The 27,046-nt window shown below is 43.7% G+C and overlaps 12 protein-coding genes across 12 annotated transcripts; 5 read left to right on the forward strand and 7 right to left on the reverse strand.

Moving 5' to 3' along the window:
* Nucleotides 1-301: 301 nt before the first annotated feature.
* On the reverse strand, nt 302-2,383 carry L203_103154 (uncharacterized protein; the record flags this gene model as incomplete). Its single annotated transcript, XM_066212560.1, has 8 exons — nt 302-383; nt 429-711; nt 765-955; nt 1,008-1,215; nt 1,265-1,361; nt 1,412-1,471; nt 1,516-2,162; nt 2,212-2,383. The coding sequence occupies 8 exons, from the start codon at nt 2,381-2,383 to the stop codon at nt 302-304; spliced, it is 1,740 nt and encodes a 579-aa protein (XP_066068657.1).
* Nucleotides 2,384-2,642: 259 nt separating this feature from the next.
* On the reverse strand, nt 2,643-4,751 carry L203_103155 (uncharacterized protein; the record flags this gene model as incomplete). Its single annotated transcript, XM_066212561.1, has 9 exons — nt 2,643-2,730; nt 2,779-3,055; nt 3,114-3,304; nt 3,356-3,483; nt 3,531-3,610; nt 3,658-3,754; nt 3,803-3,862; nt 3,913-4,556; nt 4,604-4,751. The coding sequence occupies 9 exons, from the start codon at nt 4,749-4,751 to the stop codon at nt 2,643-2,645; spliced, it is 1,713 nt and encodes a 570-aa protein (XP_066068658.1).
* A 1,387-nt stretch (nt 4,752-6,138) lies between these two features.
* L203_103156 (uncharacterized protein) lies at nt 6,139-8,064 on the forward strand (the record flags this gene model as incomplete). The annotated part of the gene is made up of 4 exons (XM_066212562.1): nt 6,139-7,195; nt 7,243-7,348; nt 7,403-7,603; nt 7,668-8,064. 4 exons carry the CDS (start codon nt 6,139-6,141, stop codon nt 8,062-8,064), a joined length of 1,761 nt encoding a protein of 586 aa, XP_066068659.1.
* Nucleotides 8,065-8,312: 248 nt separating this feature from the next.
* L203_103157 (uncharacterized protein) lies at nt 8,313-8,983 on the reverse strand (the record flags this gene model as incomplete). The annotated part of the gene is made up of 3 exons (XM_066212563.1): nt 8,313-8,518; nt 8,583-8,732; nt 8,794-8,983. The coding sequence occupies 3 exons, from the start codon at nt 8,981-8,983 to the stop codon at nt 8,313-8,315; spliced, it is 546 nt and encodes a 181-aa protein (XP_066068660.1).
* Nucleotides 8,984-9,095: 112 nt separating this feature from the next.
* On the forward strand, nt 9,096-10,127 carry L203_103158 (uncharacterized protein; the record flags this gene model as incomplete). The annotated part of the gene is made up of 7 exons (XM_066212564.1): nt 9,096-9,134; nt 9,341-9,365; nt 9,413-9,422; nt 9,561-9,580; nt 9,637-9,755; nt 9,822-9,918; nt 10,060-10,127. The coding sequence occupies 7 exons, from the start codon at nt 9,096-9,098 to the stop codon at nt 10,125-10,127; spliced, it is 378 nt and encodes a 125-aa protein (XP_066068661.1).
* A 246-nt stretch (nt 10,128-10,373) lies between these two features.
* Nucleotides 10,374-13,235, reverse strand: L203_103159 (uncharacterized protein; the record flags this gene model as incomplete). Its single annotated transcript, XM_066212565.1, has 11 exons — nt 10,374-10,566; nt 10,626-10,731; nt 10,785-10,925; nt 10,996-11,560; nt 11,616-11,746; nt 11,793-11,922; nt 11,981-12,379; nt 12,443-12,700; nt 12,752-12,805; nt 12,850-13,121; nt 13,169-13,235. The coding sequence occupies 11 exons, from the start codon at nt 13,233-13,235 to the stop codon at nt 10,374-10,376; spliced, it is 2,316 nt and encodes a 771-aa protein (XP_066068662.1).
* A 522-nt stretch (nt 13,236-13,757) lies between these two features.
* Nucleotides 13,758-15,964, reverse strand: L203_103160 (uncharacterized protein; the record flags this gene model as incomplete). The annotated part of the gene is made up of 10 exons (XM_066212566.1): nt 13,758-13,864; nt 13,917-14,064; nt 14,113-14,436; nt 14,481-14,678; nt 14,737-14,877; nt 14,927-15,040; nt 15,087-15,446; nt 15,492-15,559; nt 15,611-15,872; nt 15,923-15,964. The coding sequence occupies 10 exons, from the start codon at nt 15,962-15,964 to the stop codon at nt 13,758-13,760; spliced, it is 1,764 nt and encodes a 587-aa protein (XP_066068663.1).
* A 448-nt stretch (nt 15,965-16,412) lies between these two features.
* L203_103161 (uncharacterized protein) lies at nt 16,413-17,709 on the forward strand (the record flags this gene model as incomplete). Its single annotated transcript, XM_066212567.1, has 4 exons — nt 16,413-16,439; nt 16,578-16,852; nt 16,954-17,519; nt 17,573-17,709. 4 exons carry the CDS (start codon nt 16,413-16,415, stop codon nt 17,707-17,709), a joined length of 1,005 nt encoding a protein of 334 aa, XP_066068664.1.
* Nucleotides 17,710-18,139: 430 nt separating this feature from the next.
* On the reverse strand, nt 18,140-18,843 carry L203_103162 (uncharacterized protein; the record flags this gene model as incomplete). Its single annotated transcript, XM_066212568.1, has 7 exons — nt 18,140-18,274; nt 18,325-18,330; nt 18,378-18,405; nt 18,456-18,541; nt 18,601-18,610; nt 18,657-18,675; nt 18,744-18,843. 7 exons carry the CDS (start codon nt 18,841-18,843, stop codon nt 18,140-18,142), a joined length of 384 nt encoding a protein of 127 aa, XP_066068665.1.
* Nucleotides 18,844-21,144: 2,301 nt separating this feature from the next.
* L203_103163 (uncharacterized protein) lies at nt 21,145-22,122 on the forward strand (the record flags this gene model as incomplete). The annotated part of the gene is made up of 4 exons (XM_066212569.1): nt 21,145-21,229; nt 21,274-21,405; nt 21,454-21,925; nt 21,975-22,122. 4 exons carry the CDS (start codon nt 21,145-21,147, stop codon nt 22,120-22,122), a joined length of 837 nt encoding a protein of 278 aa, XP_066068666.1.
* Nucleotides 22,123-22,212: 90 nt separating this feature from the next.
* Nucleotides 22,213-25,177, reverse strand: L203_103164 (uncharacterized protein; the record flags this gene model as incomplete). The annotated part of the gene is made up of 9 exons (XM_066212570.1): nt 22,213-22,403; nt 22,457-22,580; nt 22,625-22,827; nt 22,874-22,939; nt 22,990-23,110; nt 23,163-23,310; nt 23,365-23,508; nt 23,555-23,662; nt 23,712-25,177. 9 exons carry the CDS (start codon nt 25,175-25,177, stop codon nt 22,213-22,215), a joined length of 2,571 nt encoding a protein of 856 aa, XP_066068667.1.
* A 224-nt stretch (nt 25,178-25,401) lies between these two features.
* Nucleotides 25,402-26,257, forward strand: L203_103165 (uncharacterized protein; the record flags this gene model as incomplete). The annotated part of the gene is made up of 4 exons (XM_066212571.1): nt 25,402-25,692; nt 25,750-25,819; nt 25,872-26,116; nt 26,165-26,257. The coding sequence occupies 4 exons, from the start codon at nt 25,402-25,404 to the stop codon at nt 26,255-26,257; spliced, it is 699 nt and encodes a 232-aa protein (XP_066068668.1).
* Between the last annotated feature and the right edge of the window lie 789 nt (nt 26,258-27,046).

The raw sequence follows: 27,046 nt of genomic DNA on the forward strand, positions 1-27,046 counted from the left end.
GTTCAACTTGTAAGTTTTTACATTTTTGGATGTATAACCAGCGATGATGCATACGGTGGATGTGTATGCTTGCATCTGTTGCCCGTTTCTGCTTTTGCAACTGTCTTGAACTGTCTTACACTTGTGCTCCTTTTATGCTGGCAGGCATGCTATATGTAAGGATCAAGATGATGTACATGTCAGTAGTCGTATTTAGAGCAGTTCCATTCATAGATGGTAACAGCATTGACAAGATAGTACAAGATTGGGCCTGTTTGTAACAACTCCTCCTTCCTTATGTTGATTATACAGATACAGTCGCTCAAATGGGTAATGGTTTCACCATGAGCGGCATTTGCAGCCCGTGGCTCTCTTCTCCTATCACCCTTGGGCGCATGACGATGCTATTTTCTTGTCAATTATCCATCTTGGACACAGGTTATACGTACGATGTTTTCTTTTCAATTTGTGGCTTGCTCTGCAACTCTTCAAATTCAAAGCTCCTCATCAGGACAAACAAAATCACTTTGATCTCAGCCAAAGCGAGGCGATAGCCAATACAGTTTCTAGTGCCTCCCAAGAATGTTAACAAGTTGCCCCATACCCCGGGGACATTCATAGGCTCAAACCGGGTCGAGCCATTGTCGGATGGAAAAGAAAGAAAGCGTTCTGGTTTGAATTCTGCAGCGTCTGGTCCCCAGATCATGGACAGACGATTCAAGCCGATGACAGCTGCGGCTGGATTAGCTATCGCACTCGGGTCGCATAGCAAACAGAGTACTTACGGATAAAGATGTCTATTCCTTTTTTAAGATTGACGCTCTCAATCATAGTACCATCTCTACCTTTGACGGGTGTTCCAAGAGGAACGACAACATCCCGGCTTGTCTCACGCATAGTTCCCGGAACTGGAGAATATAGGCGGAGAACTTCGCGAATGACTGCATCCATATAAGGAAGAGCATTGAGAGTTTCACTGTTGTCACACATTAGCCACACATGTGAGAAGAGGTGTACAAAGGATTCACAGAGATGGCTGATCTTCTTGAACCGACAAACACTCTTCTCGAAGAAGTCCTTGCGACTTGGGATAGATGCAGAGACAGTAGAGGATCCAAGTCAAGGCAGTGGAAGAAGTCTCATTACCTGCGAGCATAAAGGTTGTGATTTGGTCCAGAATTTCGACATCTGATAATTTCTGATCAGATTTGAGATCAGGAGTCATGTTTGCTTTGACTTTAGAGACCATAAGAAATGTTCACAAGGTCGGGTGGGAGACACTTACTGAGAATAGACAGTAAATCCTTACCAATGTCTTCTTTTTCATCCAGGCCTGCTGAACGTGTCTCCATAACCATCCGTTTCTTCTCGTTGATAATTCGCTAAACGGCAAGTTGGGTCAAGACTTCCAAAAGCGAATAGGTCAACTTACCAGTCCAATCTCTTGAGTCTTTTTCTTGCTCTCTTTGATAATTCGGTCTCTCTTTGTAGGCTATAGCATTTTTATCAGCTTCGGTATAAGAAATATAAACATACAATATGCTGGAGTATAGGAATGATACTTTGCAAAATCACAAAAAGCGTCACATCCATCCCGGCTTGCATCATGTTCATATAAGCTTCCGAAAGCTCATTATGTGGCTCAGAGAGTGCGTTGAAATCATAATTGAAACCCGCAACGCCAATAATATCCAAGGTCGTCTTGGCCAAGAAGTGCATGACATCCATCTTTCTCCCACCTTGAATCTTGTCAATGTCCTTCTCGGGAGTCGGACTCGGTTGTTCAGATTCATCGCCTTCAATTATGCTGAGCCATTTGGCTCGGAGTTGGAATGACTTGTCGTAAAAGATTGGCATCATTCCTCTAATTGTTGCAGGACTAAAACTAGGATTCAAGGCTTTTCTTTGACGTTTATGGTCTTCGCCTTCCGCCACGATTAGCCCATTTCCCAAGATATCAGCAATGCTCTTTCTTGTACGTGGTGGCTTGGGGAATATGTCGCCATGAGAGAGAATGAACGACATGGCAACAGTGTCCATGGTCAAGAAGCGATGAGTGCCAAAGAGGAGTTGATATCGGATAGTGGGACCGTATTCCTCGCACCATTCGACATGAGGGACACAGGGTGGCGACTTGATGATGTACTTAAGGTTGCCCGTAAGCCAAGAATCAGATGGTGGCCCTAGAGAGCCATTGAATCAGATTTTTATACGACGCAACAGATAACCAACCTGGGAGATTTTTGAATGCCAACCTGTAGTAAGCGAATGGCCAGTTGTAGATGTAAAAGCCCAACAAGAGCACCACGAGAGCTTCAGCCAAGTAGAGTGTGCAAGTCACAGGAGAGAGCGAGCGTAACCATGTCGAAAAGACATGTACATCTTCAACCTTCAAATCCTCCATCTTTTATGGTGGGCTGGAAAAACTTTCATTCGAGTTCTTTGAGAAAAGTTCTCTCGGGCTTTTATATCTTATCTGCTGCCAAATGCCGAGATTATGAAATTAGATAACATCTCGGCCATTGGCCAATAGATGGGCAGCAGTAAAGTCTATATAAACAGTTTATGATTACAATTAAACTACCAGATATTATATAAATGTCTTGAAGATTATTATTACGCCATCCGAGCCCCATCGTCCGCACCATGCAAAGTTGTAGGCATTAGACTGACGCGGCGAGAGGCTTAACCATGAGAGGCATTTGCAAGCCATACTCTTCTTCACCTCGGACTTTGGGTCGCAGCACGATCCTAAAACATGTCAAAAGATCACAAGAAATCAAGCAGCAATAGACTCACGAAGAGGTCAGTTGAATGTCAGGCTTGCTGTTTAGCAGATCAAACTCAAAGTTTTTCATCAAAACAAACAAGATAACTTTGATTTCGGCAAGCGCAAATCTGAATCCAATACAGTTGCGCACACCACCCAAAAACGTCATGAGGTTACCCCACGAACCAGGAAGGCGGAGAGGGTCTTTGTCGGTTTGGCCTTTGACTTCGTGGAGGAAACGTTCGGGTTTGAACTGGTCGGCGTCCGGACCCCAGATAAGGGAAGACCTGTTTGCGATCAAGATGGCTAACCTAGGTGGTAAGCCGCTACATTGCAAGCAATTGCTAGAAAGAAAGCTACTCACGAACGAAGGTGATGGTACCTTTGGAGATGGTGACATTTTCCATCATCTTCCCATCTCTCCCCTTGACCGGTATCTTGAGAGGGACAACCGTATTATCGGCTGCTTCTCGAAGAGTGACAGGTACAGGAGGATATAGACGGAGAACTTCACGGACGACGGCCTCCATGTAAGTTAGTGTATTGAGAGTGTCTCTAAAATAAAGGTTGGCTAACAAGGCTTACATCAGAGAGAAACAAACATACAGAGAAGGTCTATTTTCTGTCACAGACATAACTTCCTCACGGAGACGAGTCTGAGCATCCTTATGCTGAGACAGAGTATAAAGAATCCAAGTAAGGGCTGTTGAAGAAGTTTCGTTACCAGCAAGCATCTTGTTGGACGTCAGCAATGGACAACAAGAATACAAAGAGCTCATACAAAAGTAGTAATTTGGTTGAGAATTTCTTCATCGGTAAGCCTGTTCTCAGGAGAAACATCGGCAGCCATGTTGGATTTGACTATGAATATTTGTTAGCTCATGCTTGTCTGGGTCTATGATACTGACTGAGAATCGAGATGAGATCCTTGCTAGTGACATCACTCTTCTGAATCCCATCAGCATGTTCAGCAAGGATACTAGCTTTCTTTTCCTGCACAGTGCGCTACTTATCGTCAGTGTGTGCCAAGACAGAGTTTGCGAAAAGACTTGCAATTCCGAATTGACGGGTAATCTCCTTGGCTTTATCAATGGTTTTGGTTCTCTCTGTAGGCTACATTGCCATCAGTTGGAGGCAAATTAGAAGGTACGCTCCTGACTAACAATGTATCTCAAAGCAGGCATAAAGGTTCTCAAAACAGCACCGTAATTCTCCATCAAACCCTCTTGAAACATCTGAACATAAGCCTGAGAGAGTTGGTTGCCACGCTCAGAGAGTGCTTTGAAGTCATAATCGAAGCCACAAACACCAATCAAATCAAGAGTCGCTCGAGAAAGATACCTAAGCACGTCAATTTTGCAGCCGCCATTGACGATGTCCTCCGGCTTTTGCGGAGTAGGGGCAGGCTTTTCATACTCAACACCGTTTACGATATCCACAAGCTTGTCTTTGAGCTCATCAGCCTTGTCGTAGAAGGCAGGCATCATGTTCTTCACAGTACCCAGAGAGAAACTGATGTTGAGAGCCCGTCGTTGTCTTTTGTGGTCTTCGCCATGAGCCACTAGCAGGCCGTTACCCAGTAATATATCCAAATTGTAGTTCATCATCCTGGGTTTGGGGAAGAGGTCTGGCTTGAGAATGATTTGAAGAGCCATGGGGTCAATGGTAACGAATCGTTGGAGACCCAAAAAGGCGCGGTATCGAACCGATGGTCCGTATCTGTCTATCCATTTGGCAGGAGGAAGTCGGGGCTCGCATTTAAGGATAGTGGGAACACAGCCCCAGAACCAGTCGTCATTAGGAGGGCCTTGGTAAGAGGTCAGTATCAAGAGAGATAGCAACTCGACGACTTACCAGGAAGGTTACGGAATGGAATTGTGTATTCGTGGATAGGCCAGAGCCAAAGATACAGTATGATGACACCTCCAATGATACCGTAGATGACTTGACCAAAGGTTGTTGTAGGCGTGAAAATATCGACCACAGTCTTGAAAAAGTCCATAGTTGTAAAGCCTTCTTTCCGGTTCTTGTGATCTTGGTGGATTAGAAGCAACTTATAGAAGCAAACTCTTGCCAAGCCCTTTTAAAACCTCCTGTCATAGTAAAAGAGACTCCGCATCCGCTTCTCGAGATGTAAAGTAGTAAGTGATGCAGCGGATGCAATCATTTCCGCCTTTCCGCATGCGAGCGGAAATGATTCTCCTTGTAGTAATAGGTAATAGTTTGGGGTATGTCTTGAGGGATCATTATATGAGAAGGAATGTCGTCAAGCGGTAGAAGACTGGATGTCATGGAAGAATAAAAGTAGAATCAAACCATAGACTTTTTCACAGAGGAGACTGATATGTGGCTAGCCTATATTTAGTTATTAAGGCATGCATAGATGGTGACTAATATTACGGCAATTTACGAGACGCGGAGCGGTTGTCGCCGCTTACTTGAATGCCTCGCTAGGCATTGTGCATTTATCCGTCGATATAGCGGATGGTAGATCACTGAAGACAAATATATATGGACTTGTAGATTACTTTTTTTTGTTACTCATTCTATGCAACAACCAGCGCTATTGTTGTTGTATCAAGACGTCAAACGCTTAGCAATATATCAACTGCTACTATTATAAACCCCCAAACGCAGTGAGACATTCCGTTGTCTACAGTCATCGATATCTATCAAGGACGATTCCGCATTTTGAAGCATCATTACCTCATCTATTGCCCATTAGCCGTAGCGTAGAGTTGCTGTGCTTTTAGAGTTATCCACATTCATACCTGCTGGCACATTCTTTTGATAACACTGCTTCTACTCTGAGTCTCCATTTCCAAGTCTCCTCATCCGTCAACTCAAGCGCACCATACTGATTTGATAGGTATTATTCCGAGTTTACAGTTGATAACTGCATAATGAGGCGTATTGTGTCGGATACGTAGCTTACAAAACTGCTTGATTCGTAGGAGATGGACCTTCACCGACAGCATGGTCACAACTTGAAAGCCTATCGAACAGCTTGGCCGTCAGGTCTTTTAACAGCTGTCAGTCCAGGCATCGCGGTTAGCAAAATAGAAAGACATGTTGAAAGAGAATTGACGCAAAAACAAAAGCAAAAATTAAAAGTCTTGTGAGTCAGCCAGTCGATCTTTCAGTTAGGCACATCATGGCAACAATGATGACATGCCTATTTTTTAGCCATTGTTAGCGCGCCTAATTTGGCGCGTTGTCTCTTTTATTTTTCATCTATTTTTGTTAAACATCACTTTTACATCTTTTGAATTATCATTTACAAATGAATCGAACCCACTATGGACCCATACAAGACGTCTGTTCCACCCTTAAAAAATCCAAGATACCCCCATATATCTCGTTCAGCGGCCAAAAGGGAATCAATCCAAATGTTGGGCTCCATTCAACACCTGCGTACCCAATTCTCTGGTGTATCTGTGTCTCATAGGCCGGGTGCCGGTGCTGGAGTCAAAAGCGCATCTTTGGAATCTCTGGGCGAGGAAGAGGAAGAGAATGGATCTCCTACGGAGGATGGCAAGAAGAGACGAGAACGAAAACCTTGGAAAGACGTGGATTTATCTAGGGTAGAACCAGAAGCAGCAAGGAAAGAGGCAAAGGAAATTGTAACTCGTATCAGAGAGATATGGGGACTGTCTATGCCTTCTTGTCCTCATTCGCCCACCTCGCTCCCCTCGTCAAAGTCATTATACTTTCCAAACCTTGAAAACGAAGAAGAGTTGCGAAATTCACAGGATATCCGGTCGGCCTTGGTGACGACTGCTCGCTCGATCCGTCGAATACGATTCCTAGCGTTCTCTGTATCGCAGCAACAGTCTTCTTTGCTGGCGTCGTGGTTACTCCTGCCCACCTCTCGATTAAAACCAAACTTTTCGACACCATCTCGGCCTAGTGTCGTTCTTCCTCGGGCTGTTTCTTGTCCTATCGAGAGAAAAATTAGCGACAAAAAAGAGCAAGATGTCTTGTATGACCTGCGCAAGTCTGCTCTAGAAGTGTTAACTAATTTGAGAGGGCTAGAGGAGAGGCTAAGGGTGGACAAACTGGATGTGAATGAAGATTTGGACGAGTATGTTTCATTGGCGTCGTCTACTGCAGGTGAAACAACGATCACTGGTTCGGCTCTTTCATCGGAGCCAGATTATGATACAGAATACGATTCAGATTCGTACAACCTCAATGCCCTTGCACAAGAAGGAGATGATTCTATCAGGGTATCACATGCGTGGGAAGAGAGAATTTCGCTAGAGGAGCGTGAGTATAGAGCGCTAGAAGAACAAGGGTGGGAAAAAGAAGCTCGAGGCACAAGGGAAGGTGTAGGCAAATGGGTAGGAGCTGTGGAAAGGCTGTTTGTGGTGGGTGGAAAAAGTGAAGATGATGAAAAATTGGCGACTTGGGTGGTCGATGAAGAATGGGGAGGAAATTTTTTAGGTGCGTTGTATCTTGCTACTTGGGAGTAATACACTCAAAGTGTCTAGGTCGCTTGCATGAGTTCCTCTTTGCTCATCTCTCTCTTGATCTTGTGCTTCATCTTCCGTCCCTTCAGAGCCAAAATTTCCCCTCCAATCTCCTTTGTGCCCTCTCGTAAGTAGACTTTTGACAAAATTTCACGCATTATACTAAAACGAGCCACAAAAGCGATGGCTACATATTGATACAGGCATATAATTCTGCTCTTCTCTCATCTTCCAAACCCTGGGGATTCATCACCGCTGAAGACATCCATCATACTCTACCCTCAACTTTTGCTGGTGGAAGTGACACACCGACGAGCGAGGATAGTAAGAAAGATAAAGAATGGACATTCAGAAAGGTTGGGAATCTCACATGCTTCGCCGCGTAAGCTCATTTCTTGATGAAACTCTATGGGCTTAGACTGATGCAATAGCTGAAAACTCATCAGTGCATTGAGGCATCGATATCAATTGCCCATCTCCATGCCAAGCAACACGAATGCTTCTTCATTCTTACCTAAAGCCGTTGTTTTACCTCAATCAGACAGAACCAACCACTCTGACCGCTTTGATCGCTCAGGTCGTTCGTCTTCGGCTCCACCAGAAAACTCTCCACATTGTCTTGCATCACCCTCGTCAACAACTCCAAATGTCTCAGGAGATGTGAAAGCAAAAGGACGTGATATTGCAAGGATAGACTTTGATCCCATGGTTGTTGCAAAGAGAACGGCAAATTGGGAAGAGATGCTTAAAGAGATAATCTGCAAGTGGATAGAAAGCGTGGCAAGAGAGAAGAGAGGTGAAGGAAATCAGAGAAGTGAGACAAGCGCGCGCGAGAGAGTTTAGCAGGACCGACGAGAAAGATAAGAAGGATGGGAGAATCTAATTGCACGAACTTACCCGTTGTACACATCATCGTTTTTGGGCTCATCGTTCTAACATATTAGTTGTGTGTAGTAGCATTTGAGGTTTGTCATACCTTGCTTCATCATTTTTTATCTATTGTCAGTTAGGTAGGCTTCATAGAGTTTGCATTGAACGATATCCGTACAACAGAGAATACACTTTATGCTAACATGCAATCGAGGCGTCCGTCACTGGCCACGCTTGCTAGCAGTAATCAGACATCCTTCTACGACACTCAACAGATGCGTATTCTCCAATGCTGCTTGGACCCTTTCTTTGTCGTTGAGCTGCTTATTCACTGCGTGTTCAGATTGATGGGTTCCTGACTTAATGCGAATATCTATTCGGTATCGCGGTGGAAGAGCTCTCAATAATCTAACTCGAAGAGATAAGCCTACACAACTTGGTCAAACTGACTTTTCTAACAAGATAGAATAGAAACAAATGGATAAGCTTACCAATTAAAGTGGACATCGAACAGTGAGGGATAGTAGGTGTCACATAAACCAATACACGATTCCCAGCTACTTGGATATCTTCTGGGTTAATCACACGAAGCTGTTCAAGAGACACCGGATGTTCTGGATCCGTTATAGAGCGTAAAAGATCTATAGCGATTTACGACAGTTTGAGATGGTCCATTAGGTATAAGCAGTCACCAAAACTTACCATACACCTCTTGAGCATCAATTTCCTCTCTCTCTTCTTCGCTCACATCAACGGCATAGTCATCCTCGTCATTGAATGCGTTGCAATCCCATAGCGACGCTTTTATTGATTTACCAGCTGGACGACGAGTTACTGTATTTTCAGTTGGAGCAAAGATTGTAGGATTTTGATTATCCAATTGACGAGACATGTTGATTAGAATAATAATGAAAATAGATGTGAAGATAAGACGGAAAGAAGTAGCTACGTCACGTGACTTGAATATTTGTCAGGACAAGCATTTTTTAAAGGTACTACGATACATGCATGTTTGGAATAATAGTATTCGAAAGTTGGTAATGGTATATTGTTGTACACTAATACCCCTTGGAGCACGCTGCATGACTATTATCAGCATGCATAAGAGCGCAGTCGCCATGGAACCAAACAAAGTATCCAACTGCCACACTCATTTTGCTCCCGAGATAACCCCGCACCGTCTTTCCTCTTGTCCAAGGAATTCATCCCATTTACTCTTTTTACGTCACAATTTAAGCATTAATCGTAGAATCGTACACAATGGCAGAGGAAAAGTAAGCGTAGCTAAAACCAACATAGGACGGTTCTGATAAGCCTGTAGGACCTATGTTGTAAGTTGTTTTGATGTCAAATCAGAGATGTGGAGGATGGTATGGAGGATTTGTCTTGGAGTAGGGCGAACTGAATGGGGAGAATAACAACTACGAGAATGCTTATTGACTATAAACTGTTATCATTTGTTTGCCTAGCTCCAGACTGCTGGTTTTGAGTAAGTGAAGACTTGTACAACAGCGAGGATATGTTGACGTTTGCTATTTCCGATAGTGCCCGATTTCCCAATCAAAACCAAACCAAGCATTGGTACGCTTCCTACTACTCTCCAAACTGCTTTCATAGTCACTAATCAAGATTCTGCTGTATCTTTTGACTCTTCAGCTGGGTGGGTAACTATTGGAATGCTCTCAAACATTCCGGGAGGTGTAGAGCTGAATTTTGAATGGGTTTGATAGCAAAACTTTGTCGACTTCCACAAATGCGTCAACGCTAAGGGCGAAGAGTTTGCGCCTTGCAAGCAGTTTAAGAAGGCTTACCACTCACTTTGTCCTAGTACGTCTCTACATCTTCCTTTATTTTCTAAGGCAGTTATGAACAGTTTTGAAGAGGTTAAGCCGAGATAGGTAGCCCTCATCTCGCTGTAACATCAATTGCCCATGTAAGGGTTTCTACATGCTGATGTTCTCTGTGTAGACGAATGGATCACTACATGGGAAGAACAAATCGACAACGGTACTTTCCCTGCTTCCCTCAAACCTTGAGCTTTTGTTTATCCGTAACATCATTCAAATTTAGTCTGAATTTAATGACATGGAAAACAATATACTAAACAAAGACATGTTGGAGATGCGTTAGAAGGTTTCCTTGATAATTTATAAACAGCGTCTCAGTGAGAGAAAACTGCAGTTTGGCTAAAAGTAACATTACTTGTAATTCCCAAGGGGTATAACCTGGACGAAAACTAACAGAGAGTGACTCGAATTCACCGTTCCTATCATACAATCAACTCATGTCTCCTCTTCTTCCTCTACGAAAATCTCGTGGTATTTGTCCAGAATCGTCTCTATCGCCTTACATTGATAACTCATGTGCTCCAGATTGAGGCCGCCTTCTACTGGTGGAGCGCCTAGCAAGGTGGGGCCAAAGACAATGGAGAGATTGGAAACCGACATATGGTTGACAGATTCTCTCTTTCTTATTCTACGTCTTGATTAGTCTGACTGCCCAGCTCAAAGACAGCTAGCAGAAGAAAAACCTACTTGTCGAGATGGCCCATAAAATACTTCAATGTTGCGTAATTAGGGTCAGGAAGTTCGTTAACCTGCTCGTGTAATCTGATATGGCGTAACCTATCGTTTTCGTACCCTGGGTGCGGCATTTATCATCAGCCTATTCCAACTTGAAAGAGAAAAACTCACGTGCAGCTTCAATGAACCCATGATACAACCCAAAAGTCAATAACGGTTCCGGTAACTCCCTAAACCACAGCTTGAGTACACCACAAACAACGTTGATGTCAGCCGACCAGTCATCAGACATGATGTCTACTGCGTCTACATCTATTAATTCGTTAGTTAACATGCCGATTGAAGCATTTGCCTTTGTAACAGGGCAAAGAAACCGACAAACCTTTATCTAGAGCAGCCTTCAAAGCCTGTACCCTACTTGTTGTCCCGCTCAAGCGATACACGCCAGTACTTTCCAGGCCATACATCTCAATGGCTTGGGCGCATTTCTCAACAACCTTAGGGACAGCCGTTTCATCTCGAAGAAGTTGTTCACCGAGGTCGACACCAAACGTGGCACCCGTAGATGCTGGGATACCTGAGGGGACATAGTCTGACGAAGTTGCATTCTCAGAAGGGCCTATTTGGCCTGATTGAGATTGAGGCTGGGTTTGGGGTAACGGTTGGGATGATGGCTGATGCGGTTGAGCCGAAGATGGGATGGTAGAAGGTGACATAACGGTGTGGACAGAACCAATAGAGGGGTTAGAGAAGTGTGATGGTTGAGTTTGAGTTTGAGAATGATATTGGAGGGACTGAGGGGGCTGAGGAGAGGATGAGTGAGAGTGACCAGCCTGAGGAAGTTGAGATGATGATTGCGCTGAGCTTTGTGGAGAATTATTTGCAGGCAGATTGTGACCAGTCCCTAGATCATTAGATCGTTGCAGATGGCGCGGCACTGATGTTGGCTGTGACCTGCGTTAATCGACCCTCAAAACAATGTATTCGTGCAAGGAAACTCACGAATCCATCATCATAAGGTCCATCTCGTCTTGGCCCCTTTGGTGTTCCTCTGGCAACAGCATAATTTTGCATATATGACTTGAAGTCTGACCTGTTGTCTATGTTTTCAAAAACTACTTTGAGACCAGGACCTGATGCGGCTTTAGGTAAATATTCCAAGAAACTGCAATGACTGACCTTCATCGGGAGTGCCTAATGGATTCAACACCGTGCCATCCGAGACGGTCATATTCTCATACAACCACGCAAATCTGGTCAAATGGTATTGCGTTCCCAAATCAAGTTCGTCTGAAACCTCTTTCAACAGCTAGTAGCTCTCATGAGTCACTGTATGTAGAACTTGCTTATTAGGATAAAATACTCACCCGTAACACTTTCGGTAGCTGAAAGCTAAAGTATTCTTTACGAAGCTGCTTGCTTTCCGCAACAGCTTTTTGAAATGTCTCATTTGCCTGATCCATCTTTGACCGACTGTCATCCTCTTGTTTTTGTAATGATCCTGCTCCTTTGCCTTTAAAGAGCAAGCCTCCAGTCTTCATAGCTTTGCCAAGCTTCGATTTCCCCGCTTGAGGTTGATTAAAGCCATACTGAGGCCCTCCTATCGTGTGACCTCCAGAGCGGACATCTTTATAAGCCTCACCCTCTTTTGCAGCAAGTACGCGGTCGAGTTCCTCAACAATGCCATCTAGACGAATTTTGGACTTGTCAACTGATGTTTCAGCATCTTGTATGATGAGTTGATATCTTGACCCTGTCTCTTTATGCTGTCGCCGTCAAAAACATATCAGTATTCGAAACGCACACATCCACATCGTGGAATAACGTACAGTTTTCCGCGCTTTTTCACCCTCTCTTGCTAAACTAAACAACTCTTCACTCATTTCCATCAGTCTCTGGGCAAACCGCAATCTGTTCTGCGCTATATGCTCTTGGATTTTGAGAGATGAGTTGTAAGCAGAAACAAAGCTTCCAGCTTTGCAATCTGCACGAGCATAAACATCGGAAGTTGCGCGATACAAATCGTGTAGTGAACGGGCGTATTTTTCTTCAATCTCTGCCCGAGAACGAAAAAATGTTGCCACTTGCTATCCGTTGTATTGATTTTTAAGCTCTAGTTGAGGAAAAGAAACGCTTACTTTGCAAGATGCGATGGATTGCTTTATTCTGTCTACCAGTAAAGGCAAGGCGCACTATACCTCTTGAGATTTACTCCTACAGGGCGTAACGAACTCACATCCATCTCGCATAAGCCCCTCAGTATAGCCTCATCGAACCCGACAGGATTATTATCGTCGCCTTTTCCTTGCCCTGCAAATCCACCTAATGCTGAGAGACCAGCAAATGTGCCTCCACTAGGCGCTCCTAAACCCACTGAGAGCCGTCTGTCGGCACTCGGCCTGGCTACATTGGTATTTGAGGAAGCTCCCACCGCATTGAGAGATACATTTGAGCGCCCTGACTGGGAGTTGACAGACTGTGATGAGGCAGTTTCTAATCTATCTAGTGCTAAAGACAAGTGAGTAGGTATGGATGAATATGAGCCATATACATACATTGCTGCTTATTTGGAATATCTTGTGGATACATGTTATCTGATATATCATCAGAATGGTACTCCATTGCCGAGAAAAATGAAGAGAAGAAGAGTACCAATGAAAAATGTAAACAAATGATGAAAGTTGTGCAAGGAATACTAGAGTACACAACAGATAGGCGGGGAAAGAAATCAATCGCGTGCCTAATCAACACTTCCACGTCATTACATCTCAATTCTCATTTAATTTAGAAAAGATTAGATAATTACCATACTCCACATTTTGAATACATATTGATCCATTATACAAGGTATAAGAAGCTTGTATACAGTCATGATAATAATTGGCTTGTAGACGGATATTGATGTCTTAGTTTCAGCTGCAATTGACCTTGTTGGACAGTACGAGGCTACCAACATCGAAAGGTAATAATCGAATATTGGTTAAATAGATAGAAATAAAAATCTAAATGTGGTTATGTACAATTGGGCAAATCCAATGGTCGCAAGGAGCCAATAATAGGCAACTTATATGGTCTTCGTATCAATATTGCTCTGGTAGTGAACCCAATCCAGGCTCAAGATACCTTTTATCATCTACATATACATCAACATCGCCTATCAATGCCTCTTCTCTTTTCCTCTTCTCTATACTCAAACATCACCTGAACAGCGATAAAGAGGCAGCTACTCGCAAAAACCATAAATAACCAGCCTTATATTTTGTCAGTCAAAGACATAACGAGAAAAGAAACGAAAGATCCTACCTGAAAATGTAGATGTAAGTTGATACAAAAGGTGTTTTGTGCCATCCAAACCCAACACAAAGCCCACTAGATTCGCCGTCATCATCAAAAGGATATTGGCCACGCCACCCATGGCACAGATGTGGCGATACCAGGAATAGCTACCATACTACATAGCGATCAGCGTCACTCAATAGTCACAGTGAAAAAAACTCACCTTTTCTGCAGTAAAAATTCTTCTAGCCAAAATTTCAGGCACAATAAACAAACTGACCAGCCACCCCCATGCTAATAACTTCAACGACAAATCATGCCACAACGCGACAAATGTGAAAGATAGTACTGTGGCCGCGATGACATTTTTTGAACCTCCGATAGGGACATAGATATATCTCACAATCCAAAGATTGTAACTGCGATGCCAACTTCGCCAAAAGCCAAGCGTGGAATAGTTGTTTGCTACGCAACGGACCATATTTTCTGGAGGTTCCATACCATCTAAAAGAGCCCAAAAACGAAAGGCTCGCCAGGGAATGAGGAGCTGGCAGCAGATATGAGCATATTGAAACACTAAATGATACATACTTTGAGCCACACGATGATGAGGTTCCAGAATCCAATCATACTCAATTCTGCAGGCGTATCATATGACCAAGCTGCTGTGTCTTTGATGGCGACGACATACATGGTGTGAAGAATTGACTCTAGGGTCAGGAGGCAAAAGAGGAAACGGATGCCGTAGGATAATCGTGTTTTCGCCGATATGGGGACTGGATTACGAATCTATAGCATTTCAATGCTGTATCTCAAACAATGGATACTGTTTCATAAAGATACGCACCTGCCATATAAAGTCATTAAAAGTCATTATGGGCCCTGCAATATACAATGGCGGGTACAAGCAATACGCGATGTAATTTATGAATGAGTATTCTTCCTCTGGTAAAGACATCCGGACTCGATTTCGATGATCAACAGGAGACTAACCTAAAAGTCAGCATATCGGTGACTAAAAGCTACAGTCAATATACCTCGTTGCTGTTTGTGTTTTCTCTCCATACATAGTCTAGACCGAACGATACTTGTCTCAACATGGTAATATTGAATCCTATATGCCATCGTGGCAACAGCCCGCTATACTTGTCCTATCATCGTCAATCATAAAGCCGCTTGAAGACAATTACAGCCTACTAAAAGGCCAAATTTGGCATGGAGATCCCGAAACCTATACCCGTCCCCCCTTTCATTCATAAACAACAATACCACATTTCCACATATGATAACCCAAGGCCAAACCTTTCTCATTGCTGGTGAAAGTGGAGATTTGGAGACATAATAATTGAGCGCGAGAAGAGCAACAATTTTGAGGGAAGAAGTGCCGTGGAGAAGGATAATCATAAATGCGGAAAAAGCAGTGATAAAGGCAATTCTTGACAATTGGACAGTCGTGAAGCAGGAATGGGCAAAAGAAGCTGCAAGGTAGCTTGAAGCCAGGAGGACGAGGGATGGGAGGTTATTTCTGAAGGAGCGATACTGAATATCGCTGTTGTCCTACAGATAATATTGGTTTATCGCTGTGGCATTTTACCAACCTACCACTTGTCTACCGAAAAGCCATCCTCTAGAAAGTTTATAAGAGTAGTGGAGATAATTACGATGAATAGCTGCCATCATTCATCAGCTTCACCTCTTCTCACTCTACAACCGCCACAAACGTAAGCTAAGCCTCATGGGAACCCATACCAACATGGGCACCACCAACACGAATGCCAAAGCATAGAGCTTGTACTCTATAGTGTGCCATCTAGAGAGCGTCGGCTCTTCACCTATCCCATCTCTTGTTTTTGAGTTTGGTATCGATATTGTAAAGTCTGTTATGTTCGCCCTCGATCTTAGAGGGGCATAACGAGGCGAGGTAGGTGGTAGTATTGATTCATCCGCAACAAGCGGCTGCATCTTTGTTGGTATATTTGGTTTCTAAAAAGCCATCAGCAAGGCTCCAGTACCACCACCACTCGACGACTTACCTGAGCCCTCTTCTTTAGCGACACTCCATCAATCTTGCTCATTCTTGGCTTGCCTATTGTAAAAGAGACATTTGCCCATGGCGGGCATGAAATAATTGTCAAGTTGCAAGTTGAATCAATAAAATGAAAGTTCGTCTAGATGTAATTGGGCGGCGAACGCCGCCTGCGCAGTCTCAGGGGACTTTTGTGTGCATCTATAACAAACCATCCATCAAACATAAGCATAAAAAACTCTGATAAAATGCAAAGTACCTCCAATTTAAAGTAAAAATAGACATGTATAACAGCGTGTAAAGAGGGAAAATCGCTGCCATAAGCAGTTCGACTGACATCAATTACATTTTATGTCGCCATTATTCCTTATAATCGTATTATTCAATTGTATAAATATCTCGAATAATTTCTTTTGATTCTTATTTTGTATATACTTTTCATCTTTTATTCTCTTTTCCTTCTGATCATACGTCTTTTACGCATACGCATATTGATAATGCAAGTGGCCCTCTCTGAGAACGACGTAAGTCTATTTTTCTATCACTTCATTGAACTGTGAATTTTCGTCATTGTGGTGTTACCTGTACGATACCGGCATACAATCCAGCGACTACAAGCTACCATGGGTGTACACTCATTTGCTGACTTGGCCGTTGTCCAGCCTCACTACACTCTGGAATATTCAGCCCTTCTTACGCCGTTATTCGAACCCAATACTCCTCCAAACGAACGCCATCCCTTGGACGACAGGGTAGAAGAGAGCAGAGTGGATGTAGAGCTTGACCTACGGGAGCCAGTGTCCAAGCTGCTGAGACTCGGTACCCAGCATGCACATGTCAAGGCCGAAAATACTGCTGGTGCTGCTTCTCTTGTGCAGGGGGATCTGGAGTTGAAAGAATATATTAAATGGCTCTCAGTGCTTTGGAGGATTTACGAGTAAGTTTTGTCCTTGGGCATGTAAAAGTTATTTTGATGACATAACGCGCTAGATCCTTTCGATTATTGGATTGAGTATGCTAACCCTCAGGAACATATAGCGCTCTTGAACTTGGTCTGCAAGAATACTCTTGCCATCCAGTGCTTGCGCCTACTTACGACCCGACTCGTCTCGCGCGTGCTCCTGCCCTTGCAGACGACATTGCTTATTTGCTCACTCTCCTTCCGGCTTCTGCTACCAGTAACGCTCTCACGACGTTTACGGATGCCGCATCGCCTGAACCTGCTAATCCCCTTCCACCATTTCCTCTTCTAGACTTTCTCTTTCCAATATTCAACGCTCCTCCACCGCCTCTGAACAGGTACCTACGTCACATCCGTTCGCTAGCGTCGTCATCTATAACCGCGCCAGGTCTTCTTGCGCACGCCTATGTCCAATACCTTGGAGATCTCTCTGGTGGACAAGTCATTGGAGCCCGTGTCAGAGAATCCTACGACCTCGGAGAAAGTAACAGAGGAACAAAGTTTTACGAATTTGATTTACAGCAAGGGGTCGATACGGCAGACCACGAGAGCATAGTAAATCTCAGAAAAAGGCTAATAGAGTTCAAAGATTGGTATAGGAGAGGTATGGATGAAGGTGTGGGAGAGGACCAAAAGCTTAAAGGTGAGCAGATTGAACTTGAAAGCCACGAAGAATTTGATAGACTTGAATGGTAGCGGATATGGTTGAGGAAGCCAATCTTGCTTTTGCCTTCAATACTGATCTCTTTTCAATCATCAACGTCTCTGAAAAGCCCAATCTTGCTTTGCAAGTCAACACACAAACACCGGCAGACAATAAAGACTTTTTATAATAGACCGTCTGGTTCATTATAGCTGTCGCTGTCGGAATTGCTCCCAACACCTACGTTGGGCCAACCGGTGACTGAATGGTTCAAGAATATTTAGATTATAGACAGGATATCATCTTCCAGACTTTGAGTTAGACAATTGCTCTTGTATTTGGCCCTTTTATTTCAATTTAGCCATCTGGCTGTACTATCTTCATTCATGCATTTTCGCACCTATTGAAACATCGTCCAACACCCATGAGATATGCAGCGTCCGTATATTTTTTTCTACACTCCCATATCCAATCTTTCCTGTCTGTTGATGAAAAATGCCAAAAATAAACCATGCTCAGCAAACGAGCCGAGGATCCAAAATTAAAACCGAGACAAAATGCAAGAGAAAGTTGACAAGAGAAGCATTGTGAGACAAGAGGAAGAGAATTGAGAGGATATTCTATTTGAAGGGCTCGGGGCGTGCGACCTTGCTGCTTTCAATATTGAGCATATTGAGCTTGCGGGCCGCTAATGTTTGCGAGAACGGTCTGTAGATTTGGTCATAGTTTTTTGGTCGTCGGAAGAGCAGTACATGCTAATGTGGTGGTTAGCTATACGATGGCGGTTTTAATGAAAATTATGTACGGGCTCCTAAAGAGAAATCAGCAAACTCCCGACAGGGTATACAAGGTACTTACCGGATCATGACGCATATACATCTCCCATCTATAATGCGCATGTGAGTGGACCTTCTCGTCACGTAGATGGCAGCCTACCCAGGCGACTGCTTGATTCCAATTCCACGCCAAATCTCCTCAGCGCAAATGCCAGGAGGGATAAATCTAACAAGGGGCTTGGGAATCTGTCACAAAAAATCAGTCGTCACTCTCTGGCTAGATCACGTCAACGAGTTGTACGAACAATGACATGTCTAACGTATATCAGCAATCATCTCGTCTCACATTAACAAGACCTACCGAAACTCCCAATCATCGTCTGAAACAATCAACTCTGTCAACGTTTGCGAGAAAAACACCGATATCAATCATCAATACACAACTCACTAGCATATCTAGCACTGTAATGAATCTTCTCTTCATACATTTGAATCGCCTTGCGCTTCTCCTCAGCAGTATAGCTCTTTTGGTGATACTTCCTGCTCATGCTTTTACTCATATTTTGATTTTGTCGATGCTAGGGTATATAGATATGCAACAATCGTTATGCTATTACCGTCCAGAACGCGTCAGTACCACTATGCCAAGCCGTGCAGCACGACACAACGACTGACCTCGTAAAGGGTCGTACGCGTTGTTTGTGGCCCAACTTGGTATCGTCTGGCACGTCTAAACGAATGTGGTGAAAAAGGCAGAGGCGATTACAGAGGAAACCGGGCCGGCTGGCGGAAATGGACTACAGGCTATCTAAAATATAAAGCAGATAAAAAAGAAGAATGAGAAAGAAAACAGAAAGTCGTTTCCAAAACTCGTCTTTATATTTCAGAATCAACAACCACCAAAGAAACAAAATCCAGGCACAGTCATGCGGGGCATATAGCCAGGCATTACCACGTGGCATTTAATCGTTCCGCTTGATTTGTTTACATATTTTATATCTTTTCCTTTTTTCTTTTTCATTTCAACGTTCTATCTCTTACTTGGCGAGCTGTTTTTTGGAAGCAAAGAGAAAAAGCAGGACCGCAAGAGGAGAATCAGCAAATGCAAGTGGAGAATGATGCTTGGTAAACGCTGAACTACCATGGCACGGTTCATGTATAAACACAAAGGCTATACCCTGGTGGCTGGGTGATTCCAAAGCAGACTGTCAGCAAGGTTGAATGACAAACAACCCCAATTCGATGGCATTCTATCTGAGTGGCAGCGTTGGCCGGCTGAGGTATGCTGAGCGGTACTTTGAGATCAAGAGGTAGTTATTGTAGCAGCGCCTCATTAGACTGGCGAGCGGTGGCTCATATCAAGTCTGGTCAAAATACAGGCAGAGAGAGCCACAGCGTATGCATAGATGAACTTTGCAGCTTGCTTTTCAATGGAAACGGTATAGATTAAACAAATATGTGGGATATACGCTTTTGCGAAGAAAAGTATTTAAACCTGCCTTATTTTATCATGTTTTCTTGTTTGACTCATTACTCGTCCTTCGGTTCGTTTTATACTATTAAACTATGCATAGGCTATCCTGGAAAGCCTGGATATAATTGGGTTTATTTGTGTATACTTGTGATGGCCGCAATGGGCACGTTTCGTTTTAAAATTGTCTCTGCGATTTCGTTGATGGTCGGCTCAATCTCATTCTATACTGGCTCATTCTATCCTTGGCGCTGCACAAGCGTCGCCAATACGTTCTCAGAAGGCGAACTATTTTGTTTGAAGACATTTTGAACTGCCTCAATAGGTCAGGGTCCGAAGAAGCTGAATGTTCCAACTGATGCATCGACAAATGCCTCCAACTCGCTGTAGGTTTTGTTGTCACATGGCGCACCGCCTTTCAAGCATGGACGTCGCGATCTTTCTTGGTGAGCTCCCAAATAGAAGAATTTGAGCTTTTGACGCAAGATTCTCCTGCATACATCCTTGCGTAAAGTATGACGGAAGACTTAAATATGGATATCCGTCTTCGGAGTTGTTCAACCTCCAAGTAGAGAAGCAGGGACTTGAAGTTGCATCTGATTGCCTTTTCTGTTATTACACACTTCTTTTTGTCATGTCTGGTCGGTAGAGAATAGTCAATGTTGTGTGCTTGACCAACAGAACCAATGACTCGATGATATCTTATATCTCTGGGTGCGATTGAGCTTTCGTCGGTAAAAACAACTGGATTCTCAGCTCGAGAAAGGTCGGACCGATTCCAGATAGGGTTTTGGAAGCTGCTGATACAGCGATAATAATCTTGTCCTTGCAACTCGATAGAGAACTATTTTTCCGTAGCCAAAAGTCAGACTGTGGGAAGGTTGAGGCCGACTGTACTTAATATCTGGTCCCAGGCTGCTATACAATTATTTTTACGTATATTGTGCCTCTCCCATGACCCTTGTCGTAGAGGAGAAAAGTCTGCCATTATTTTTGGATACTGCAGGGATATGAAATCTCCTTGTCATCAGCGACAAGTCCCAATGTTGTTGGCAGGGGCCAATCAAAGTCTTTGGGGATTGTAAGCACAAGAAAAGGTTGATTAGGCGATTTGGAGAGGATACAAGTTCTTTGTCGAGCAAAATATTTGGATATTTTGTGGTTGGCGAAAGATATGACAATGTAAAGGGATGCAATGAATACTTAAAGATGAAATACAACATTTTGAATAAGAAAATTCAAAACGTTGTATGTCAGAGCTAGTTATTCCAAAGTATTACGTAACATACTTTTTACATCTTTCTTTTTCGAAATATTTAATGTTTCTTCATTTGTCAACATTACCTTCGAAAAAGTGCTATATTACAAACACCACAGCATGAGGCATGCATTAAGACTCCTCCAAGAAACCTCCGAGAGGTTCATTCGGTTGAAAGCAAAGACATTCACAGCTACTCAAGTCGGTACGTCTACTAGGCAGTCAGACATGAACTGACATTGAGGAAAGCCAAGATGGAGGAAAGCCAACGGCCAAAATACCTCTTGCTGCAAAACATTCCCAGAACGGCTATTCCCAGAGATATTCTGAGAGCTCTCAAAGACGGCAAAGCTGTGGATCCTTCATTTCCCATCTCATCCAGTATGTCGAACATCAAGGAATGTACCGTATGCTGATACTCGGGAAAAGTCACAAGTCCCCCGCCTTCGCTCCCACGTACGCCTTCTATGTATCGAACATGGCACTTGACGCTACCATCTCATGTTGAGGCAGCTTCTATCTATTCTCACCTCAACCGGAATCCCCTGTTTTCTGCTTCTCGTTACTACCTTCCAACATTTCGTAGCTCTGCGAGAACAGAGTCGGTGAACAAACCTGATGCTCCTGCAGGCTCATCGGCCCGGTTTACTACTTCATCTTCAGCAGATTGGGTGACAGGTATCATGGAATCTGCTAAGCAAACGGCGGATGCAAGGGCAGCTGAAAGAGACAGAGGATTTGACACTGGATTCACGCCAGAATGGGTCATGCAGCCTTTGGCAAGTGGTCGGAGAGTTGTGATTAGAGGCTTGCCAGGTGGCATTATTTATGAAGATGTTAAACGCCTAACGAAAGGAATTACTTTGGTGGATGGTCCGGATTCATGTAAACGATTACCTGCGTGAGCAATTCATCATTGAGTATTTGGGCGAGCTGACAGCAGGAGAAAGATCAAAATTTAGTCTAGTATCGACTTTCTGCATTAGCACGCAATCTGTGGCAGAGGCTTATAGGCTGGTCCGAAAAGTCCACATGAAGTGGTACAAGTCTTCAAAGTTTGGGGAAAAGTATCTTATGCGTGCCGAGGTTGCTTATTAGTCTTTATCGCGACCCCCACACCGAAGTACATTTTATCATCCTCGAACAAATGGCAGACAGCTCTTGAAATGCATGCATTCGCATCATCGCTCATGTTTTGGTCCTGGGTCGCTTTTTGACTTTTTGCTTACCCCCACCAAACTCCATCTGTTTGATCTCCAACATCTTCTGCGCATTAAAGTCTTTACCTAGCCAGCGTACCAGAATGAGTGGACGGGGTTCATTCTGATCATCTTCTTTATTTTGAGGAATAGGCCGGTGAATATCAGGATGGAGGCCAACTACACCATTGAGATGAGTATGACTGCCAGCTTATGCAAACTGAATGACATGCCTGGGCGAGTCTTAATACACTCAATAAATTCAGGATGTCTCGTGAGGTATTCTTCCACATGCACAAACGCCCTTTTTCTTATCAAGACATCTGCAATCCTCTCTCTCACCAGAGGAATGTATCCCTGTGGCTATTCAGCTTGAAAATAGAACAATTCTTCGTGCGTACCCCAGAAACAGTCCATAAATGCTCGCAAGGCGGCAAAAAGTTAGGTTCCTTCCCTTGCTTCTTTGCCAACTTTGTCCGTTCATTATTGATCTTTAGGAGTAGACCTTGTACTTTGGTTATCATCTCTCCAACTGAAAGAGCTGTACTATCTTCGCCATCGGTGCCCTCAAAAGGAATGAAAGTTGATATGAGAAGTGATCCGTCTACATGGTCTTTAGTAGGCAGTTCTTCTAAATTGTTTTGACCTACGGTGCATATCCCATTCGCCTCCCCACATTCCGACCAGCTCTGAGCCCGCAGGTATGACCACATTTGCTGAGTTATTTGTCAGAACACGCAAATCTACAGAATAAATGGATGCTAACTTCTCTTGACATTATCCAATACGGTACTCATATCCTCTTTATCATTTTCGTCCGCTTGTTTGGACCACTCTTCTTCAAGATCTACCGTCCGGACACTACGCCTTGGTTTAGAGTGGGCCCACTAATTTCTCTGTCATTCCATTGTCTTTGTGTCAAAAACATAGATGACTTACAATGAGTGATATAAGCCTCTTGAATCTTGTTTGATCAATACCATCGGCACGTATCATTGCTTCTCGGGATGGCCAATTACGTGTGACAATATCGTTCACGTCATTGAAATCACGCAATGGGTTGGCTAAATTTGGCGGCAGATCAACCCTACGAGTACTTATCAGTACACTCTATCTGAAAACAAAAATATAATATCCGTACTCTAGCATTTCAGGAATGGCCAGCCTCGATAAGGTCTTTTCATTCCAAAGGGCTTTGCAACGAGAAAGTACCTCCTTCATTTGTTCAGGCGTAAGATCTGTAGGGGTCACATGGACGCCCAGTTCTCTTGTCCGATGGCCCAATCTATCACAACTGAGCTTTACCTTCGTTGATCGTGGAAAAAGCTAACCTTGTGTGAGATAAACTACAGGTTTTGCGTCCCGGATGGAAAACCTGCTTCATTCTCCATTTTCCAATTCCAATCCTTGATCCTCCACCTCCCCCACAATCTGTACACCTATTGCTTGTCAATCCAAGTTCAAATCAACTCGAGTAAAAAAGCTCGCCTTTGGTACTTGCTGTCACAACTTGAACATACCAACTCAGTCATGTGCAATATGACCTCTCGATCTCGTCCGCCTACAATCAACCCCGAGCCCACAATTCTTTGGCATACATCGCACCATGTCCGTCGTTCCATTACTCTTGCTTCCTCGTCATCAATTTCCATAGACACTCTCAACCTCTTTCTTGTCTCAACTGTGCCGATAGATATCCCTGCGGCTGATGACGACTGGTCCAGCAGTGCAGATGGTTGTTTGACCGGGGCGCATTGTTGACACCGAAGTGAAATGGATACAGGATGAGGTATCTGTGATTTTGGGGCACGAATCATGACTCGGGCGAGTGATTTGGAACACATCGTACAAGAGCATGATTGTTCTATAACAGACTTCTTCTTCGTCGAACGTTTGACACGTTTCGGCGGGGGTGAGTTACTTGGAGATCTACTGGTTTGACGTGTGAGGGAGGATTCAGCTAAATTGGATGCTTCAGTAGGTACATCTACAGGATTGCTCGTGAAATCAACAGAAATAGTGTTTGAAGATCCTGCTTGTAGGCCATTTGCTGAACCATCACCGGACCCAAAATCAGGTAACCATGAGAGGAAGTTGGTGCTATCGCTTTGTAAAATGGCATCTAGTTCAAAAGGCGACACAGCGTTATAGCTTGCAGTAACGGTAGGAGCTCCAATACTCATTTGAGGGAACGAAGTGAATGTCTGTTGTGCCGCTTGTTGCTGGGACATGTCGTAGTCGGACGCATGCTCAGTCATGGCATTCACAGATAAAGATGTAGTTGCACTTGTGCTGGGGGCTGCTGCCCCACTGGTGCCACCGTTGCCTCCCTTACTTGCCATGCCGCTCTGTAGTCTTGCAAGCTCCAACTCGGCTTCCTTCTCTCTTCTTCTTGCCTCTGCAATCTGTAGCTCTAAAGACCTGGTCTTGAGGCGAATCAATTCAGCCCACAGCACATGTCTCGTCGGATCGTCTGCTTCTGTGGGCATCTCTGCCAAGAAAGAAGAAACAGAATCCATCTCAGGTTGTAATGAGTGACATCGTTGCTGAGTTGGTAAATGACTTGATACAGGATCGCGAGGTTTGGGCGATCCTTGAGCAGGGGTGGCCGACACGCTGTTGTCGCTCAAATTGTAGCCTGAAAAAGGCGTCCTATTATTGTAGGCATGTGTTGGTTGCTCCCCAGGAATTGGAAACTGTACTCTCGCAATATTGTAAAGATCATGGGCGGGAGGCCTGTTGTGAGAGCGTTGACGTCGTTCTATATCTTCTACTGTCATGTTTCCTATAGATTGGGTTTTTTTCGGGGCCAGACGAGCCTCTGGTACAGAGAGATTGGATATGGCTGATACGTCGTAATTTTGTAAAGCCTGACTGCTATTTGGGTGCCCGTCTTGTACTGCAAGGTCAGCACCAGAAGAAAGACCGCCACAGAGGGGTAAGTTCCCTTCCATTGCAGCTTGAAATTGTATCAGATTGATACAATACAAAACTTTCTCAGTACTTCTTAAAAATGCTGAATTAAAAAGAGAATGAAATTCAACTTCAAATAATCATAAATAATGATAGATGTGGAGGTATAATACCAAAAAAAAAAGGTCCCAGTAACGTATTTATCTTTATTTTATTTCTTTATTCTAACATTAATTTGGCTTTGTCAAAAAGAGCCAGGTATGTTATGACAACTCAAAAGAAATGGCAGTCAACAACGACGCTGCTGCCCAAACACTCCCAATTACGCTTGCTGACGACCTATATCACTCATGAACCAGATGGCCCAAAGTATACAGAGTACAGGGTGTATAATTACCGGCACCTGGCTTCTGGAAATATCAAAAGAGGAGATGGATGGGGACTAGTTGAACTTTTGGTGGCCGCTGTTTTACTAGGGCTGGCATACAAGTGGAAGGTTTGGGACGTGTTGCGAGAGATGACGACGGGTCAAGTCTGCTTTCTTGATGTAGGTCATGTAAGTTGAATCGCTTTATATAGTCCAAGTGAACAAGTATAACTGAGGTTGTAGCAGATCAAATTAGCGGTGTATAATGCCTTATTGCTCTGGTCGCTATGGATCCGATGCAACACTGTTCTCTATGGTATGACATTTTAACCTCAGATGACATTCTGCTGATCATTCTTGCCAAATAGAGTCTGTGATTCCTATCCCCAATATGGGCATACAGCTCTCGACGACGAGAGGAATACCTATTCCATTCACAAACCATACAGCCAAGCACAGCTGTACAGGGGTGCCCTTGTCCACGTCTAGAGTCTTTATACCTTTCTCAGAGATATCCACCATCATCCTTCATCAAGGACTCACCCGCTTCCGTGTACAGTATTACTTGGCAATAGTCAGGAAACGTGGCGAAAGAATCTCTGTTGCTCTTGATGTAAGAATCTATCTAGTCAGGACTAAATCAGATATTGATGATGCATAGGAAATCAGACCGCCTTTTGATGTCTTGCACGAGATATACCTCAGGACAAGAGAGGTATTGTGCGAAGAGCATGAAGACACAAGTTATGACTGAGAATTTACACGCTCTGCGCAGAGCGTGTAAATTCTCAGTCTTGTCGAGATGGGAGTATGGCGAGTTGCTGTGATGGTACAGCTGAAGACGACAACTAGTTCTAATCGACAACATATATGCGCCAAGGTTAATATCAAAGGCTCAGAAGATCCAGGATAAACGTCAGCCGGGACGAAATGCCATTGCAGATGATAACTCTGACAGCGTGTAATGAAAAGCATTTTAGTCGAGTTGCTATCATGTTTCTTTTGGACGCTGGCTTCTTAAATCACACTTACATTCGTCAATGTTGAGGGAGCCAAATTCGAGGGAATCTAGAGGCTAGCCCATATATCCTCCCGCCCTACCAATTCAACGCCCACGCGTCACCTCCATGAGAGGGTTCTCTTCTTGTTTGATGCGATACTTTTCATTCGAAGTTATGGACAGGAAACAAACGTGATACGAGAGATGACAATAGGTTGGCCGTATCAACAAGAACAATGTGTGTATGAGAATGCCCTTTTATCTAATGACCCATTACTACTGCAGTAATGTAACCTAAAATGATATTCTCTTGTGTTGAATTCCTCGTAGGATTAAAAGCTGTAAGCTTAAGAAGTGTGCTCTCCAGTCTCTAAACTGAACTTCACTTTGCGCTTACTTTTTAAGTCAAATGGCCTGACCAAGTGGAAGATTTTTTTCTTGAAGAGTTGCATTTCTGGTCATATCATATATAAAGTGATTGGTTAATGTATCTGAAAAACACTTTCGGTATTTGAGAATATCCATAGTTTGCAAGCATTGATT

Source organism: Cryptococcus depauperatus, chromosome 3, assembly GCF_001720195.1.
Source record: "Cryptococcus depauperatus CBS 7841 chromosome 3, complete sequence".
NCBI lineage: Eukaryota > Fungi > Basidiomycota > Tremellomycetes > Tremellales > Cryptococcaceae > Cryptococcus > Cryptococcus depauperatus.